The following is a 20,085-nucleotide window of genomic DNA, read 5'->3' as shown; positions in this document are numbered from 1 at the left end:
AAAAAAAAAAACCCCAAAAAATAAAGTAACATTTTCAAAGGAAAATAAAATAAAAAGATCTGACAGATAAAAAGGGAAGGACAGAAAAAGGAACCAAGGAAGAATGGGTTGACCTTTATCTCCATTAGAAATATTTTATATTGGCAACTTTTATAGGCAGCACTAAAAAAGACGATTCTATTCTCTCTGATATATAGTGAGTACTCAGACCAAGTTAGCAAATATAGTGGTATTTTACATATTGTTACAACTATATTTCACGATATCAAGAAGAAAATTCTCTGAGAACACTTGGGAGATCATCTTAGGTTGATGTATATTGTCATCATTCACTGGAGATATATCTGCTCTCTTATAATCACTGGCAATAAAAAGGAAAAATCATTGGAGAGTCAAGATGGATCATTAAAAATTGTTTTTTTTTTTTTGCAAAAATTTAGAGACCATTACACTATCTCTTTTTTAAAACATAATTTCTGCAATCACTAACACAATGTCAAGTTAACAGAAAGACAAACAAGCGGAGATATCCCATGACTTTAATGGTCTCTAGGCCTTCCTACAGTTACCATGTTTGAGAGCCGATGAAAGAGTTTACATTGAGATTTCTGACATTTGTGTAAAAACTATGTTAGTATTAATATGCCATTTCCTGATCACTAAAAGTGACACCACCTCTTTTCTGGCACTGAGATGTTCTTTTTCATCTTATCATTTAATCTAAACAATACTAAAAAATATTAGCTGGGGATTTTAGACAAATTCATTTAATGTAGAGACCAGAAAATGTGGGCCTGGAAATGTAGGACTAACTCACCACTCCTGCATAATGAGCAAGTTCAAAGTGAACTTCAAAGTTCTTCTCAGAAGATGTGGGTGTCTGGAAGTAAGCTGACTTCCCAAAATGGTGGTCAAAGAGTTTGGTCTTGAACGTCTTCTCAGTAGCTTTAGGAAGCATACATTCCTCTTCAAGGATGGAAAGGATGCCCATGGGCTGCGGGAGAGGAATAAGACTAAGTTGTAAAAACCATCAGAAAAGAGTGTTTCCGGTAGTATGTCGATATAAATCTATCACAAAGAACTCAGTTGAAAAGAACAAGCCAATCACACCATGTGTCCTGTAAATATGTATTACCTGAAGTGTCATGCTGACACAAGCAGCAGCGGTGAGCTTCACACTGTAATAATATTCATGTGGAACAGAGATAAATAGGCGAAATGAGAAAATAACTATGAAAGAATTAACTTAGTTCCATGTGTGTGCTCTGAAGAAATTGTGTAAAGTAGAAAATATATATTTAATATTATTTACCTATTCACTATCTAAATAACTTTGAATTGTTTTCCAAGATCCCTCACTATTTCAGATGATTAGAGATAAGGCAATGTGATTTAGACATAGGCTCCAGCCCTGAAGGATGTAGCTAAAAAGATATGTAACTCGTTAGAAAACAGGTGCAATATGAGCCCATAACCACTAAGAACAAGATTACTTGTTGCAAGAGCACAGGTCTTGTGACTCTCTCCAGCCCTTTTCACTCTTGAATCTGGAGGAGACACTGAGGATCTGTTCTAATTTTCCTAATAGATCCTTGAATTCCCATCAGAGCTACATTTTAAGGGCAAGAGCTTATGCGTAAGTGTTTTCAGAAAGACAAATCACACCAGAGTCAAGGTTCTGGATATACAATGTATTAAAACAAACTTTATTTATGCTTAAAATTCCTTCTTTTAAATAGATCACCGGAACCACAGGAATGAGTTTCATTCTTATTCCACATAATAATTCATCAGATATTTGAAAATAGAAATTGTAATTATTTGTCACTCTAATACACACACATGTGAATATATGTGTAAAGTTTTCCATACTTTAGCTTGAAAAATTGTTAGTATTGTGTACTTGCTTTACAGGGAGATAGACATACACATGCCTCAGTGTGTGTGTGTGTGTGTGTGTGTGTGTGTGTGTGTGTGTGTGTGGTGTCTGTGTGTCTGTGTGTGTGTGTGTGTGTGTGGTGTGTCTCTGTGTCTCTGTGTGTGTGTGTGTCTGTGTGTGGTGTGTGTCTGTGTGTGTGTCTGTCTGTGTGTGTGTGTGTGTGTGTGTGTGTGTGTGTGTGTGTGTAGGCTGTAGGACAACCTTGTAGAGTGGATTCTTTTATTCCACATTTGTGTGGCTTCAATGGGTCCATAGATCAGAATGGATAGCCAGGCTTCTGTGACAAGCATTTTTATACACTAAGCCATCTAGCAGATCCCAGATTTTCTATCCTTCATTTTTTTTTTCTTATGGACCCACAGTATACATTTTATAGACAGTACATTGGACATTCCAAAAGTAATTTTTGTCTCTTCCATTTATTCCAAGACTCGAAAAGCAGTGAAAAAAAGAGGTGTTGTCAGCACAAAGCATCCGATGTAAAGTAAATGCCCATCTTGTACATAAAATACTTGGCTTTGTGAGTTCTTGGCAACGGGAGAAATAAGCACGATGAAGAAAAGCAGGAGAGGAAAAAAGAAAAGTGGAATGCCATAACTTAAAGAGCTGATGAACTCATGCACACGTGCAATCACTTGGAAATTTGGAAGAGCAAATTCCATCTCATACTGTGTAGTTTCCTATCAAACAACAGCCAAGGCTGGGATGACTCATTTAAAAAACAGAAACATCTACTAAGTGGAAGCCTGTTAACAAGAGGGCTATGGCAAAGCCTCATAAGGACAGGCATTGTTCACAGTATCCACACCTGAAGAGGCTCTGGTCCCTAATGAAGTCAAAACTGACATAGTGAGCAGAAGGTTGATATAAACCAACTAGATTTACACCTTAAAATGCAATGCTTTTGTTTTGTTTTTGTTTTGTTTGAGACAGGTTTTCTCTGTGTAGCCCTGGCTGTCCTGGACTGTAGACCAGGCTGGCCTTGAACTCAGAAATCTACCTGCCTCTGCCTCTGCCTCCCAAATGCTGGGATTAAAGGCATGTGCCACCACTGCCTGGCTTAAAATGTAATTGTTTTACAGCACTGAAAAAGGGCAAACTATTGTCTTCAAGGTCTTCTTTAGAGTATTGTGTAGACGCTAGTTATCACTCACAATTAAGATGGCTCTTTCCATATTAATTAACCCAATCAAAAGAATCTGTCACAGACATTCTCAGAGGATAATGTTAATCTAGATAATTCCTCACAGATATGCTTTGAGGCATCAAGTTGATAATAAATTATATTACACCTATATTTCACAGTAGATGGTTTGAATCTCTTTCTATGACTCAGAATGCTGGTACTATGGCCTCTCTGTCTCTCTCTGTCTGTCTCTCTCTGTCTCTCTCTCTCCCTCCTCTCTCCCTCTCTCTCTCTCTCTCTCTCTCTCTCTCTCTCTCTCTCTCTCTCTCTCTCTCTCTCTCTCAAAAATCTTTCACAATCACTGTTTTATTACCGGCATTTCTGCTGCCTCTGGCTCAAGACCTTTTGATTTCTCAGGTATCCTCCCACCATTCTTTTTCTATAGTAGATTAAATATCAACTGCTCTATTGCTAGGCTCAGAACCCATCTTACTTCCATTGCTTAAAGTAAGAAATAAATTCATTAAAAGTCCTTCACCATCTGTCCTTCCTTTTCCCTTAGGCATTTCTTTTTGAATATTACAGGCTCCAAGTAGGGACATGACATTTCCGAGGAGAACTTTCCTATCTCCATGTGTTTGTGCTTGCCTGTTCTCACATCGTCTCACTATTTATCTATCTTAACTTGAAATTAACAACCATTCCTGAAGATCCAGCCTAAATATTGCCCCTTTCTTGTCTGGACTTTCGATTCCTACATGCACAGGCAACCTCCAATTTTCTGGTCATTGTGGACCTTTCTCTTTCTGTGTCTTTTAATATGGTTATTTTACATTTAGCAATTTTAAAAGCCATTTTGCACTTATTAATTAGGTTGATTATCTGCACATTACTGTGTGATAATTTAGATCTGCCACAGTTGTGTTCCTTGACAGCTGGAGAAAACCAAGAAGGGCTTAGGTACCCCAATCATAAGTTCCTCTCCCACTGTACACCCTGGATTAGGTCCTCTAGCAAATCACCCTTCATATTGGATGTACCAGGTAAAGGGCCTGAGCATCTAGTCTTTCTTAGCAGTGTAATTAGACATGATCTTCCCATCCTCCTGCAGAAATTGAAAATCGCCCTATTGCCTCAGAGCCTGCCTTCCTTAGTCCTTACTTACTCATTCTGTTCTGGCAGCAGCCTTCATCTGACCTCAACTGTATGGGGTGTCAAATTCCTAAAAATATGAAGAAAATACAAACACCATGAAAAAGACGTTGTCAATCTACTCTGCTCAGTGTTAGAAGCTGCATGTTCATCCATCCACATGACCTAGGGTTATTCATGCCTCAGAAACAGGGTGAAGATACACCTAACTGAATAGTAGATTTATCTGTGTAGTGGGGGAAAGTCTTAGTTTTAAGCCATCTTTTCAATTATAAGAGAAATTTCTTAAGTAGAAAGATGATATCTTTCAGGGCTATACTCCCTATCACTCTTGGTTTAAATCTTCAGGACGTCCAGTGAACAGTTAATTAATGGGTGAACACTGAACACATGCTTCAATGTGGAGAAGTTTAAATTCTGGAACCTAGGCCACTTGGTTGGGAACAATAGACAACCTGAAAAAAAAAGCATGAAGCTATATATTTAAAAAAAAATCTGCAGGCAAATAAGATATAACCAGATACTAATGTTAATTATTTCATACTAAAATAGCAAAATTAGTATAACCAAAGAATATCTCTTTGGAGACTGAAATATCTATTTAATGCTGGGACATTACCAGGGTTTAAAATATTTAAGAAAAATTTTGGAATATTTGCTGCCTACTGATATGGAAAGTCATTGTCTGACAGCATATCACTGTATAGCAGCAATCAGAACTTATTCCAAAAAAGAAGCTAATCCATCCCTCGCCGTGGACCTATTGGGATTGTTAGTAGCTGGGAAAGGGACAATGAGTTTTATGTAGGAATGTAGCCACTGGTAGGACAACCATGTTCCAGCAGAAGAACACATGTTCAAGAATAGTTTGGGAACACATACTGCTCTTGAAGGATTAAAAAGCAAAAGACAAATTTTAAAATTTGGGTGGATAGGGAAGAATGATGGATCTGGAAGAGTTAGGTGAGGGATGGGTGTGATCGAAACACATCCTAGAAGACTTTCAAAGAACTAATGAAAAGGTAAATAGGCAAATGTAGGAGAATAAATGTTCATTTGGACCAACTGAGGCATGTAAGTTTAATAATATAATCCACTGTGTAACACACTCAGCATTTATTATGATGGTAAAACCTGAAGTGAATTTTCTCTAGAAGCCAATATAATTCTAAAACCTTATCTTAATCCTACGGGAGAATATTAGAGTCTTTGAAGACATACTGAAAGAGTAACAAGCTCTCAAGCACAAAACTTGGAATATTTGTCAAGAAATAAGAGGGATAATCTCTTTAACGAAGCCTTATACATAGCCATAAATATGTAATTGTATGATAATACTTTAGTAAGTAAATTAACTTCTGGACTACAATATTTCAGCAATAAAACAAGTGTGAATTAATCCTATAATAGGTTTGTTCACAGCATTTACATGGAAGGAGGTCACTGTAAGCTTGAAGAAATAAATTAATAGCTAAGCTTGCTACTAAAAATATATGGTAAATTCAGTATGAGTCAAATATTTTTGTAAACATAAAAACATGCAACTTTTATGTTTGAAAAATAATTTTTCAAGTCCAGCTAATTGGTTGACCACCAATGCAAAACACAAGAAACTCATATTTTAAAAGGTAAAAAACTCATATTTTAAAAGATACCAAGGGCTTCTCCTCCCATTGATGGCCGACTAGGTCATCTTCTGCTACATATGCAACTAGAGACACAGCTCTGGGGGGAGGGGGTACTGCTTAGTTCATATTGTTGTTGGTATTGCGAAGATCATATGTCCCAATACAGGGGAATGCCAGGGCCAGGAAACAGGAGTGGGTGGGTTAGGGAGCAGGGCAGGGGGAGGGTATAGGAGGCTTTGGGGATAGCATTTGAAATGTAAATGAAGAAAATATCTAATTTTAAAATGCCTTAAAAATAAACAAATAAGATAACCTAAAAAAAAAAAGATACCTTGATGCACTTTAAAATAACTGTAATATCATCCCATGAGTTAATAAACCAATATAGAGCAATACCTTCTGGAGAACATGGTTGTTCTGTGTTGTGGTGGTCTGGAAACCTTCCAAGAAGGGGAGACCAGACAACTGTTATAAAGAAATAAATATTCATGCTGTGCATGAAATTGACATAGGCTTCATCATAGTTCCAAGGAACTACAGTTTGAGGTGGTCATAGACGATCCAGTTGATAGTGAAGCTAAACTGCCAATGGCAGGGACAAAGAACGGGTCTGTCTGACTCCACATTGTGTTGCATGACCCTTACTGCATTGAGCTCCTTATCTCAAGTTCATAGAGGAAAAACTGAAGGAGGCAGAGATGGAGGATCATGGTTTGCCTGTCTCTGAAAGCATAGGGAAATGAATTAGGGAGGAAAAAAAGAAAATTCTTCTGCCTATAAATATTCAGCAGATGTACAGTACAGCATATTTTGGATATGTTGAAGTACAGTAGTTACTTTGAATTTAAAATTTTCCATAAGTTATTCTATATCAAGAACTAAGTTTTACTATTATATAAACAATTTTCTCTCCAAATTGATGTGCTGGATCTTTTCAAAATTTTGTATTTTTCAAAAGAGTTCTTGCTATTAATCTGACCTGAGTTCTTTGAAGTAGTTGAGGACTTACCTTTGCTTTCTATCACCTGGTCAATATTTTTTTCACATTTTATCAAACCAGTAGAAAACCAACAGGAAATTAGATCGACATTGCTAGAATATATTCTTGGAGGACTCAAGGCCAGAATAAATGAGGCAATAACCTCAGGTCAAATGAAAGTCAGTGACATTGACCTACCACGGTCTAAAAACTCTCTACATCTCTCCTTTCTATTTGAAAATAGTGCCTTCTTATCAGCAGTGTCAGCAGGTGACAGAAGTGACAGTTGCAAAAAATTAAGCTTTTCTTTCTCTGTGCCAGTCTGAAGCTCTGTTTTATCTCTAGTCAGAAAACCAACATGCATGTGTATACACACACACACATACACACATCAACACACACATATGCACACACACCAACATACACATGTGCACACATACCAACATACACCAACACACACACAAATACACACACACCAACACACTCACAATTCAATTCACTAAAGTAGTATGGTTAGTTTATTACTATTACTTTAACAAGTTTGTAGTGATATTGGGAATCCATTTTTTTTTTACTCAACCTTTCCTCCCCACTGGGAAGTTCACTGACTAAAGTAAATCAATGTGATGTTTGTTCCTTTTAAGAATAATAGGATTTTTTTATCTAAAACCTTGATTATCTGCACAAAACATTGCATTTATTTAATTTCTGAATCCTTCCTGACAGGGCTGATGACAATCAAAGGTTAGAGTATTAGAGCTTTCAGGAAGGCAAAGTCTTTGGCCTGCTTAGACTTGTCTCCAAAGAGTACTGCAGTTCCTGATAAAAACAAGAAAAGTCACAGAGTTACTACTATGTGACAATGCTTGTTGTGGTAGACAAGGAAACAGAAAAGAGACCAGGAACCCTTCTACCAAAACCCATATCATATAGCAGAGAGGGAGACCTCATACAATTCAGAAACCATATACTACAGTTAATTTAACAAGCCATGAAAACACTGTCATAAATTACTTAAACTAACTGGTACTGGCCCAATTAAATGAACAAATAATATTCTGCTTGGTATCAACTTTGAGAATTTAGATCAGTTGTTTACCTGCAGATAAATTTATCAAATTCCCTTAAGCTTTCCTGGATGTGGGTATACTCATTGTTAATGAGGAGATGGTGCAGAGTTCATATTTTCAGCTCTGTCTTTCCCTTGAGAGAAACAGAGCTTGTCCATTGGATCTTAAACAAGCCCTCCTGCATTTTAACAATGGATATCATGCATAAGCTACAAATGTACAGACAGGCTGTGTTACCCATGATGGATTATGGCAGGTTACAGGAAAGTTTAGCTGCAATGTCATGGATCTCGCACACAAAGGCCACCAGGAGAGAATGGGTGGAGCCTTCCAGACCCACTCCTCATCTCCTAACCGAGGCCTCTTCCCGAGATGGATCATCATGATAAGCTGTGATAGTTTGTAAATAAAAATGGACAAGGAAGATAAATATATGTATACTGTACCTTCTCAATGAGATCTATGCAGGCTTGCACATCCAGACCATAGTCAATGGACAGCCAGTCAAGGCCCTCTTTCCTGTATTCTTCTTGCTCCAGAATAAACAGTTGCTGATTGAAAAACTGTTGTAACTTTTCATTGGTAAAATTGATGCAGAGTTGCTCAAGACTATTGTACTATAAATAGGTAGGAAAGAGGGTTAAAAATTCCACTTGCAAGAATACATGTTAATGAGAAAAAAATCATAGTTACCATCACATGATGACAAGAATACTTTTTATTAGATATTTTCTTTATTTACATTTCAAATGTTATCCCCTTTCCTGGTTTCCCCCTCTGAAAGCCCCTTCCTCCTACCCACTTCCCCCTCCCCAGGCTCACCATAGAGCCACTCCCACTTCCTGGCCCTGGCATTCCCCTATACTGGGGCATAGAGCCTTCACAGGACCAAGGGTCTCTCCTCCCATTGGTGACCAACTAGGCCATCCTCTGCTACATATGCAGCTGGAAGATGGTAATAATACTTAACCATTAAAAGTGCTCAGCTAAGTCCCTGTCTCCTTCAGATATATCTCCAAACTAATGACTATTTCAATAAAGTAATGTTCAATTAAACTATGATTAAAAATTCACAGAAGTGGGGCGTGGTGGCGCATGCCTTTAATCCCAGCACTCGGGAGGCAGAGGCAGGCGGATTGCTGAATTCGAGGCCAGCCTGGTCTACAGAGTGAGTCCCAGGACAGCCAGGGCTACACAGAGAAACCCTGTCTTGAAAAAAAAAAATTCACAGAAGTCTTCTATTTACTTTGACTTAAATATGGATTAATAAATTAGATAGTTAACACTAATTGTAATAATAATAAATGTTACTAATTGTAGTTATTCTCTAATAAAAATAGTCCTTAGAATTTAGGTATAAAGATTCTTTTTATTTTTTAATTTGGTTTTCATACTATATTCAAATTGAAATAGAATTATATCAGTTCTCCCTTCCTTTTCCTCCCTGCAATTCTTCGCATGCACCCCCATTCTCAAGTTGATCACCTCTATTTCTCTGATTATTATTGTTAAATAAATACATATGTGTGTATATGTATGCACAAATGTATTATTACAATCTGCAAAGTCTGTTTTTGTTGCTCTTGTGTATATGGTTTTATGGACAACCTATAACAAACTCATCCCTAGGAGAAACGAATTCTCCTTTGAGCAGTCTTTAGTTGCCTATAGTTATTGTCTAGTAATGAGACCCTGTAAGATATTCAAGATATTCCTCTTTCCACATTAGCATGCCCATTGATATTAAGTATAATTATTCTTAGCATGCTTTAATCATGTTTTCCCATGGTTCCACTTCAAAACTCGAATTTTCCAATCTCCTTGAAATATTCATTGATTTTACTCTTACCACGTATACTTACATCAAGTATTTCAAAGCCAGTGGTGTCAAGAATCCCAATGAAGAAGTGACTTGTCAGCTTGGCATCCAGGACTCGGTTCATGCGTGCCACTAGCCACTTAAACATCCTCTCATATATTGACTTAGACAGTGCACCGACTGCATAGGTTACCTAGAAATCATATTTAATGTTTTTCTTCAAAAATTATAAAAATAAATCTTTGAAAAGGGGGTGTGTCGAGGTGTCGAGGTGGTTTAGAACTGCTTGCAACTCTCCCAGCACCCAGGCAGCTCACAACTGCTTAGAACTCCGGTTCCAGGGGATCTAATTCCCTCTTCTAGTCTCACATGCTCAACCCATATACAGACTCATACACATAAACAATAAAAGTAAATGTTTAGCATGTTCCTGCAACAATGTTTGATTTAATCCTTGGCATTTTATATCTGCAAACATCTTCTAATCGAACCAGTGCATGATTAATACTCTTCTATAGTCTTAGAATTCTGGTGAATACAAGAAGAAAAAGGAAGGAAAAAAAGCAATAATGAGTTGGGGAAATGAGAAGACTAGAAAAAAGTTAACACTATGCCTCCTTATCAAATGTGTAGATGATAGAAGTGATGGTATTACTAACAATTAGCTAACCATCCCAAGGTATGTTTTGATGGTATACTCCAGAGCCTGGTTCTGAACATTGTGGTCTCAAGACCTGCTATCAGCATCAGCATCATCGGGGGGAATAATTAAAAATAAAAAAAGATATCAGGACCCAGGCCCTGCCCCAAATGTACTGAGTCTGAAGAGTAATACTATTCCCACATTCACTCCAGCCAGTTGCTATAAAATTCTGTTATGTCATTTAATGGAAACATTTCTGCCCTTAATACCTGATGATGTGTCTTTTCCTCATGTCATATATAAATTAATAACCTGCCCTTAGCAAGAAGTCTGTTAATTTATTTCAAACATGGTCCCTTTTCCATGATGTCTTCTCTTAGAAATGTGCCCTCCTTTCCCATTCTTGACCTACAAATTTGTTCTTGCCATGGCTTGTGTGCGAAGCTGAGTCCAAAGACACCTTCCTGTTGCAACATCTTTATTATAATAATCCTGAATAAAGTCTCCCTCATTGTCTAATAAATATTGGGCTACTTCTTTCTTTTAATGAACTGTTTTTAAAGAGTTAATATTTAATATTAAACAACTATAATCCCTAAAACATGCTTGGCCATTGCTGATGCTGCTGGTTGATAAAATGAATGACTACTAGCAACCACCGACCTTGCAACAGTCCCATACCAATATTGCTCTTGGAGACTCTGTCTAATTTTGACTTCCAACTGTTTTATTATTTTCATTCTCAGTGTGTTCCTCACCTTTGTATATCAAGAATGACCTCAGGGAGAAATCATCCTGGCATAGATTTTCCTGTCATGGTGAGGCTAAGAAACTTCTCTTTTACTGTCTCAAAGACGATGAGGTAGTTTGTTTTTAATTTTGAAAAATTACATACTAGCTTTCTTAACTAGTTCTATTAGAGTAAAACCTGAGTTGCAAATTAGTTCCCTGTAGTACATTATTTTAAGAGGTGACTATGTAATTACAGTCTTCATACAGGCTCATTAGTTGTATAAGAAGAAAGACCTTAATCTATAGTCACTGCATATCACCCATCTATGTTATGGTGGATGTCTAAGAAACAATGACACTGACAAACACATCTAATCCTAATGCTAGGAAGTAGCTCAAATACTTCTGATCGTATGACTCAGCTTCCACCCAAGTTAATTATTTTAATACTTATAGAGCACCTGCCAGGTTACAGAGCACTATGCTAAATGGTGGACATAATCTATGGCCTTAAAAGTCACCAAGGTTAACTTAAATGTTTCCTCAAATAAAATGTCATAAAATTCCTGGTCTGCTTACTTCTGAGTAGTATAAGACTAGAAGAAGATAAACATCTCTCTCTGTCTCTCTCTTTGTCTGTCTGTCTCTGTCTGTCTCTGCCTCTCTCTCTCTCTCTCTCTCTCTCTCTCTCTCTCTCTCTCTCTCTCTGTGTGTGTGTGTGTGTGTGTGTGTGTGTGTGTGTGTGTGTGTGTGTTGGCATTGACAATTAAATCTATGCTAGGCAAGTATTCTACTACTGAGATACATCTCCAGATGCATAAGTTAAACAGACCGTTACAAAACCATCATTCTCACTATTAGACTTAAGTTTAAAGATGGCATTAGTAGTGTAAAGTAGATGAAACATTTTCCTTACCCCTTGTAAACTCTGCCACTGTCCTAGTTTTCTCAGTGAGGCAGAAGGTAATTCCATGACATTCAAGCCTGCTCTAGCCTTCACATATCCAGTCTATCAACTATATGTAGTGTATTTTTGTTATTGTTTTTGTATTTTGATTTTTGGGGGTTGGAGGGATAGCCTCAAACTAATTCATCCAAAGATGATCTTGAATTCTGATTCCTAATCCCCTGCCACCTGAGTGATTTCTAAGTATCAACAATGTCTAATACTAGGATGTGTGTGTGTTCATGTGTGTAAATGTGTGTATATGTGTGTGTGAATGTGTATGAGTGTATATATGTGTGTATATGTGAATGTATGTGTGCAGGTATGGATGTGAGAGTGTGTGTCATGTGTGTAAGCATGTGCATATGTGTATGTATGTGCATATGTGTGTATATGTGTGTGTGCATGTATGTATGTGTGCATATGTGTATGTGTGTGTATATGTGTGTGTGCGTGAGTGTTATGGGTGACAGAGACAAGGTTATGATTTTACTATACCATTTCTCTTTCCAGAAGAAATGCATTCATCACCTCTCCTACAGTGAGGAGACAATCTGACAAATTCTCATCACTGGACATGAATGAGAGTACTAACACCGCTGCCCAAAGTTGATGTGGGAGAACTTCCCTTCACAAATGACTTTTTTTCCTGTCCACAACTTCACAGGCTGTGGGTCCAAAGTAACATAAGAACACAATGCAATAATTTCTTACAATAGGTATTAAACTTAGTTTGGGTAAGAGAACAAAATGTTGTTCCCACTGAGATGTGGGTGTATATGCATTACTACAGCATAGCCTGTACCACACTAATATATAAAACAGACATGAATTATTCTTAAAGGTGCTGGTATGCTTAAATTGCCTTGCTACTCAGCAGCTCTGGTGCATGAGGAAAAGCCTAAAGTCAGCTATTCTTAGAACATTTGCCATTCATACCAAACAAAATCAGCATAGACATGTCTTTCATGTATGCTTTCAACTTCTTGTTCCTTCTAATGTTATCTTCAACATACACACTGAAACCCCTTCACCACTGGTGTAACCACATGTCAGTTAGACTAAGAAAGTGAAAATGTAAAGGTGTTTTGGCTCCAATGTGATTCATGTCAATACCCTACAGTTCTGAAAGTTTCTTAGCTGGACAACCAATATATAAATAACAAGTAAAGTGTTACCTGAGGGAAAATTGTCCAAATACTCAGCATAGTCCCTTAACACTGTAACATCTTTCCTAAGAACATTTGAAGTACTCATCACAATAGCCCTCTTCACTACTTTCACAGAAACTCTTATTGCTAACATTGTCAGTTGTTGGAAATATGTAAATATGATATGTGTAAAATAAGTGCATGGTCACACAATCACAGTGCCCTCAAATCTTACCTTACCTGTTGTAGGTTTTGACTTCTGGTAACATATTCATTACCAACTTTGATTCTAGGATATATTAGGCCTTTTACCAACTCAGAAGCATGAATTCCCATGAGGAAAGCAGCTTTGTCAGCATCTGGTCACAAAAGAAAGGAAAGATGTCAATAAGGGAGAGAAGAAAAGAGGAGGCAAAGAGTAAGAGAGGGTAGAAAACACTGTTAAAATTATTCCATCATGGCCAAATACACTGCTCAGAAGACAAAAGTACATTTAGATCAACATAAAAATATAGATTGCAGCTTTGAGATAAATAGTTGACTGCTAAACAAAAGAATCTACTTCTTGCATATACATATCGAACCACACTGAAGCACCACTTAAAGGTCGCTCAGAATGGCTCTTGGTAAAAGGCATTGGTGAAGATGCATGGGCTGCATGGCCTTACAGAAAACAGTCTGACGCTTTCGTAGAGTTTAGACACAGAGTCACCGTAGGACCCGGCAATTTCTCTCTTGCATATGTATCTAAGAAAATGAAGACATTTATAGAAAATGAGCACAGTATTTCTAGTAATATTATTATAGTGGTCAAAATGTAGAAAATACGCATCAACTGATGCAAACAAATAAGATATAATATATTTATATATTAGAAATGACATGAAAAAGAAATTAAGGCTGACATAGTCTACAACAGGGCTTCATTCACAAGGACTTGAGGAAGATGATTGGGAGTTGTAGGAACTTCCTAAAACTACTATAGAAAATGGTGAAATCGTTTTTATAAATGCCACAAATACTATGTTTCTAGATGTTTTATAAACATCAGATGGACATTTATTTGTAGAATTATATTTCTCCTTTTTGTTGAAGACTTTTAAGAATTTAATGCAAGTGAAACAATTTATATTTAGGTGTGTGCTACTGTTGTATTTTCTCTTTTGCTCTTGACTATCCTCTCTCCACACACATCCAAAAAGTAGAGTGCACGTGTAACCTATAATGTAAACATCTGAGGCAAATCCAAGGTGAATCTTGGATTACTCAGTGCTCTCTGAGGTGATTAAGGAGTAACCCTAGAATAATGGATGTTATTTTGTCTTTAACTTTTAAGGTAGGATGGCATACTGAGAACTTGAATTAACTTTGTGGATAAAACTAGATTGAGGGAAAGTCCTTAACACTAGAGAAAACATGCACAAATTGTATTTTTATATAGAAAGTTTGTTTTTAGTCCTAACGCAGGTACAAATTGGGAAGATGAAGACACTTGGCAAGAATTAGAAAATGTGTCACCAGAGAGAGTGGATAAGATTAGTGACTTGAAATATCATTATTTCTGGCTTATTAGTAAATATGTCTGGCTTCTGTAATAAGAACAACTCTTCAAAAATATGAATATGTCATAATAAAACCTAGAATCTTATGCAATTAATAAATGCTAATAAATAAAGGTGTTTAAAACAAAGCCAACGTAGTCTTTTTCTTACTAGCCTTAGTGGTACACAGCTGTAGTCCCAGTTACTTGGAAGGCTTAAACACTTGAGCCATGAAATTTAAGTAGTTACATGATGAGAGCTCAATCTCAGAAACTGATAACAGGGCAAGAATAATAACTCCTTTGCCTCCAAGTATGAAAGAAGCAACAGGGCAAAACAAAAGCCTATGTGCTACAACATATGAAGAGTACAGATCTTCATATCATTTTCCGTGTTTCACCCACATATGTGTTCGAAGCTGTCATTTCTGAAGGAACCACATGACCAGTGTATTTACACCACACCCATCCATATCTTCATATACCTTATTCTTTCATTCTTTTGTATTTTCACTGAACTATCACTTGATATATATTTGTTTGACCTGTATCTCCCAGAGCCAAGATGATATCGTGTTAAACCATGTATTCTCAAGGACAAAAATATTCCTGGCGCTGGGCTAAACAATAAAAGGACACCCAGCACAGTCACACAAACTGAGAAAAGAGCCTTAACAAACGTTAATTTCTAAAAACACACACACACAAAATAATGCTCAACATCACTGAGTGAAATCCTGATACATACTACAATACATATCAACTTTGAAGATAAGGTGCTTCGTAAAATAAACCAGATACAAACATGTAAATAGTATGTGGTTCTACTTACATAAATCAGGAGGAATATTCGAATCAAAATAGTAATGAAACACTACTATATTTCTATCAGAATAGTTATTATAAAATCAAAAGCAAGACAAGTTCTGGCACAGATTTGAGTGGGAGCCTTTGTGCGTTGTGTGTGGCACTATAAGATGAAGCCACTGAGAATACAATGTGGCTGCTCCTCAGCATTAGCATTTAATCCAGAAATTCCACTTACAGATAGATACTCAAAAGAAATAAATGGAATGAAATCGATACTTTTATACTAACATTCCTGCAGAAAAGCCAAATAGTGGAAGCAACCAGGATCTTCATCAACTGATGAATGGATGCAGAAAACAATTCAAATACATACAATAGAATATTAATTAATGTTTTTAAAAAAGTGAAATCCTGATATATACTACAATACATATCAACCTTGAAGATAGGGTGCTTAGTAAAATAAACCAGATACAAACATGTAAATAGCATGTGGTTCTACTTACATAAAGTACCTAGACTAGTCAAACTCACAGAGATAGAAATTACAACTATGGTTTTCAGTAGCTGAAGATAAAGAAAAAAGCTTCACGTGATTTAATTTTCAATGAGACAGAAAATAACAATGTGAATATACTTAATTTCAGAGAGATGCACAGATATGACGGGTGTGATCAATTTTGTTCTGTAAATATTATCACAATTCAAATTTAAAACTAAACTTACTCTTCTTTGAAAGTGTTGAATGGATATAGCTTCTCTTTTACATGAAATTTTAAAGTTTAATGTCATCATTGTAACATTGTGATTTTTTATAATTGTGATGTTTTGCTTTTATATTGATTTAGAGAGATGACTGATAGTAATATGTCTCGTATGCTTTCTAATCGATTAAGTACATAGTTTTTCTTTTTTTTTTTTTTTTTTTTTTTTTTTTTTTTTTTTTTTTTTTTTGGTTTTTCGAGACAGGGTTTCTCTGTGTAGCCCTGGCTGTCCTGGAACTCACTNTGTAGACCAGGCTGGCCTCGAACTCAGAAATCCGCCTGCCTCTGCCTCCCGAGTGCTGGGATTAAAGGCGTGCGCCACCACGCCCGGCTCATAGTTTTTCATCATATTTTTATTTACTCTATGGAGTTTTCATAGATGCATATATTTTTAACTGTATCCATCTCCCTCCATGTCCATTGAGAACCAACAACTCTTTTTAATCTTGTTATTGTTGTTGTTGCTAAAATACACCCCCTGATCCCACTTATTACTAACTTGGTGCCACCTCCCCGAAGAAAAGTGAGCCTCCCTCATCAACGGTTAACTGCCAATGGCCTGCACTAAGGATAGGGTGCTTAAGAGCCCCTTTCTCATTCATGCTGGAATTCTGACTTGCTATTTTAATGGGAAGCAGGACAAGTACATGAAGCATTGTAGTTTTAACAGAACGGAGTCAGTTTGCCTTTGGAATTTCAAGGGTCAGACCACCCTACCACCACCCCTTATACCAGTCAATAAATTTTAGGACAATTTGCTGGAGCAAATTGAAAGCTTTTTTTTTTTAATAGTCCAGGAGCTAAAAGTATATTCCACAAATGCTCAAAAAAATCTACTGACATTAGCAGTAATTAATGGAGAAAGGCTTCTTGTATGTGAGAGGAAGATACTATAGAATAATGTCTGACATAGCGCTTTTTAGCCACAGTTATAGAGGGCTGGGTGTAGAGGACTTGCCTAAATAGGGATTGAAGCCCTAGATTGAACCACATCAGCACCACATGAAAAATCAAAAAAGTAACAATAATTAAAGAAAATAGATTGATTATTCTCAAAATTCTCTAAAACAAACAAACAAACAAACATAAAAAAAGAGATCAAGTGAATGCAAATAAAATAAGGTGAGCTTGGAAGATGAGATCTGAACAAAATTATGTGCTGTGTGTTCGTAAAGTCTTACTTTCTGTGCCATCAACCTCCAGTTGTTCTTCTCTGGGATTCTGTTTAAACTTCAGGTTTCCAAAGTGCATGATGGCTCCAACGAGCTTATAGCACCCGAATTTCTCATCAGGTAGAAATCCCAAGACATCTATGGCTTTCTGTGAGAAGAGAAACAGATGGCTGACTGTGCCTCCCTTTGCCTAATGTCTAAACCTGCCATTTGTCACACAACCCTGCACTAGACTGTGAGCTATAGGAATGGGAGGCAGAACACCACAGACCCAGAGACAGCTGGGCTTAAAGCAGTACAAATAGGCTTTGTGGGCACTTGGCCACCAGGAGTCTGCTCAGACCTTTAGAAGGGATGGCTTAGGATTTGGCTTAGTTAGTGTCCAGTAGCTCCAGCAGTTTCCTTCAACACACTGCTTCTCTGCTCTTTTCCAGCAACAGGTCACTGAGTGCCTACAGGAGGCTCATTATTTTCTCTTTCATGATTATAAAAGCTATCACTGAATCTGCTGGGTGGGTGGCTTGTCCCACATGTTCAAATGCTTTTATTCCAGAGTCTGCTCACTTTAGACATTGGTAAAAGGTGTTAAGAAAAGCATGTTATCTTGTGATGTCTAAGGGCAACTCCATTTTGTGCTAAGCAGACATTTCAGTAACTCTTTGTCTCTGACCTTAATTCCTGAAATGATTAACTTGGCAGCCCTGACTCCTCACCCTCTTCCCAGAACTGCTTGACTGCTGTGAAGGGCTTAACCACTGCTCTAGTTCATGTAAATTTGCTTATCTCTGTGTACTGGGGGAGTGAGGCTGTTCCTCACAAAGCTGTAAATTCTGCATAAATGAAGTATTTGTGACCATTGACTTTAAAAGGCCGGACCTCAATTCCAAATCCAGCAATGGTAACTGAGGACAGATCCAGAAGAAATAATATTCAGCTAATTACAACTGGATAGAGTTCAGATGGTCCCTAGATGTTCTCTACCTCCATAACAATATCACCATATTGCCTCTTCCTAAAAAGACAAAGCATGTAGCCCCAGAAGAATGTAGTTTTTATAGCAACTAATTTAGAATGCATATAAAGACAAAGTGGAAGAGTCTATATTCAATATTCTTTTTCAATAACTTCATTTATAGAAATGTAAGGGAATGAATATAATACATAAAAGAGTTTCTAAAATATTGACAGGATAAATCTAGTTTGGAAGAATGGTTCAATAAACAATAGAACAAATGCCTGACCAAAAAAAATTGAGTTTTTATCTAAAATACTTATAAAATGAAATTGGAAAGTCAAGCTCTATAGACCACATGCTCGTACAGTGTAATTATAAATAAATAACAATACCAAAGCAACTCTATGTAGAGAGCAAAATTTAGACTTTAGAGTAAAAAGAGTTTATTATTAAGTTGAAATTTGTTGACATTTCTTTAGTTTTAATGCCACTCTACTGAAAACATGTGTTTCTACTGTTAGTAAACTTTGAAGAGAAGCAGCCTCCACCTTCAAAAGGAGCAAGGCCATGTCTCCAGACCTGCAGATGATGTGGTCTGATGTTTTATTTCTCACTGTCTTCACCAGACTTAACCTCTACAACTACTATGTCTTACTTCTGTGGCCAGAAATTCTTTAGCATCATCCAGGCTCTCCACAGCAACCACTCCACAGGAGCAAATATGAAATTCGGAGGGATTTGTGGACACCAGAAGCATGTCTAGAATGGAAAATACTTTATTAAACAGCTTACAGAAGTACACAAGGCCTGAGAAAGTAATTGACCAAAATTCAGGTTACTCTTACAGTTTATGAGATACTTGTAAAGACGCCAAAATCAATTCTAAATTCTAGACGTACACCTCTACCATCACTATTTTGTCCTCTTTTAACTAGTCAGTCATGTGTCAAGGTCTCCAAGAGATCACCAAATAGGTCAAATTCAAAAGCAGATTCAATTGCAGCAGCACAAAATGGTGGTGGTTGGCAGGGAAATGTAGATAGTGTGATTGCAGGAACTTGGCCTAGATTCATGACAGAGCGTCAGAGGATAAAAATGTTCTGTAAAATTATAAGTACAACAGACTTGAGGTTTATAGATAGGGAACAACTAGGTCTGAGATCAGTAACCAGGGAACATTAGCTATGTAATCCTATTACTTCATATGCTCACTTACAGGGCAGTTCATTCAAGGGATCCGTAAATCAGACACATTGTGATCATTGTACCACTGGTGGGTTATACCTTCTGACATGATTCAATGAATCATGAAACATAATGCTGTCAACAGATCAACTGACTTGATAGAATGTTGCCTAACACTTGATCTTAGTTCCTGTGGTTATTTGTTTGCTTTTTTAATCTGGTCTTGACTTTCTGTTTATTACCCATTGAAGTGAAGATTAGCTTTGTGGAAATACAAATCTCAGGGACAACAAAAATGGCTTACAGGAATGCTCATAAACAGCTTTATTTGAAAGCATGCTGAGTGTTGAATGTGTTACTAAAACTATTGTTTACCATAGACTAAGTTATTATTCATCAAATAAAGAAATAAATTAAAATATTAAATAATCAAAACATTCAGGCTGGGGTAGCGGGAGCGCAGGGTTGCCTGAC

The 20,085-nt window shown here is 36.9% G+C and overlaps 1 protein-coding gene across 1 annotated transcript in view; it reads right to left on the bottom strand.

Moving 5' to 3' along the window:
* Myh15 (myosin heavy chain 15) overlaps nt 1–20,085 on the bottom strand; it is a 139,567-nt gene that overhangs the window by 88,205 nt on the left and 31,277 nt on the right. Inside the window, exons 10-15 of the mRNA XM_021185004.2 lie at nt 19,082–19,185; nt 17,481–17,619; nt 13,426–13,544; nt 9,757–9,906; nt 8,341–8,511; nt 818–994 (exon numbers count right to left, since the gene is read on the bottom strand). Coding sequence (XP_021040663.1) covers nt 818–994; nt 8,341–8,511; nt 9,757–9,906; nt 13,426–13,544; nt 17,481–17,619; nt 19,082–19,185 — 860 coding nt within the window. The remainder of the gene's footprint in view (nt 1–817; nt 995–8,340; nt 8,512–9,756; nt 9,907–13,425; nt 13,545–17,480; nt 17,620–19,081; nt 19,186–20,085) is intronic.

This window comes from Mus caroli, chromosome 16, assembly GCF_900094665.2.
Source record: "Mus caroli chromosome 16, CAROLI_EIJ_v1.1, whole genome shotgun sequence".
Classification (NCBI taxonomy): domain Eukaryota; kingdom Metazoa; phylum Chordata; class Mammalia; order Rodentia; family Muridae; genus Mus; species Mus caroli.
Note: the sequence above shows the minus strand (reverse complement) of the source record. Positions and strands in the feature narration are given on the sequence as shown.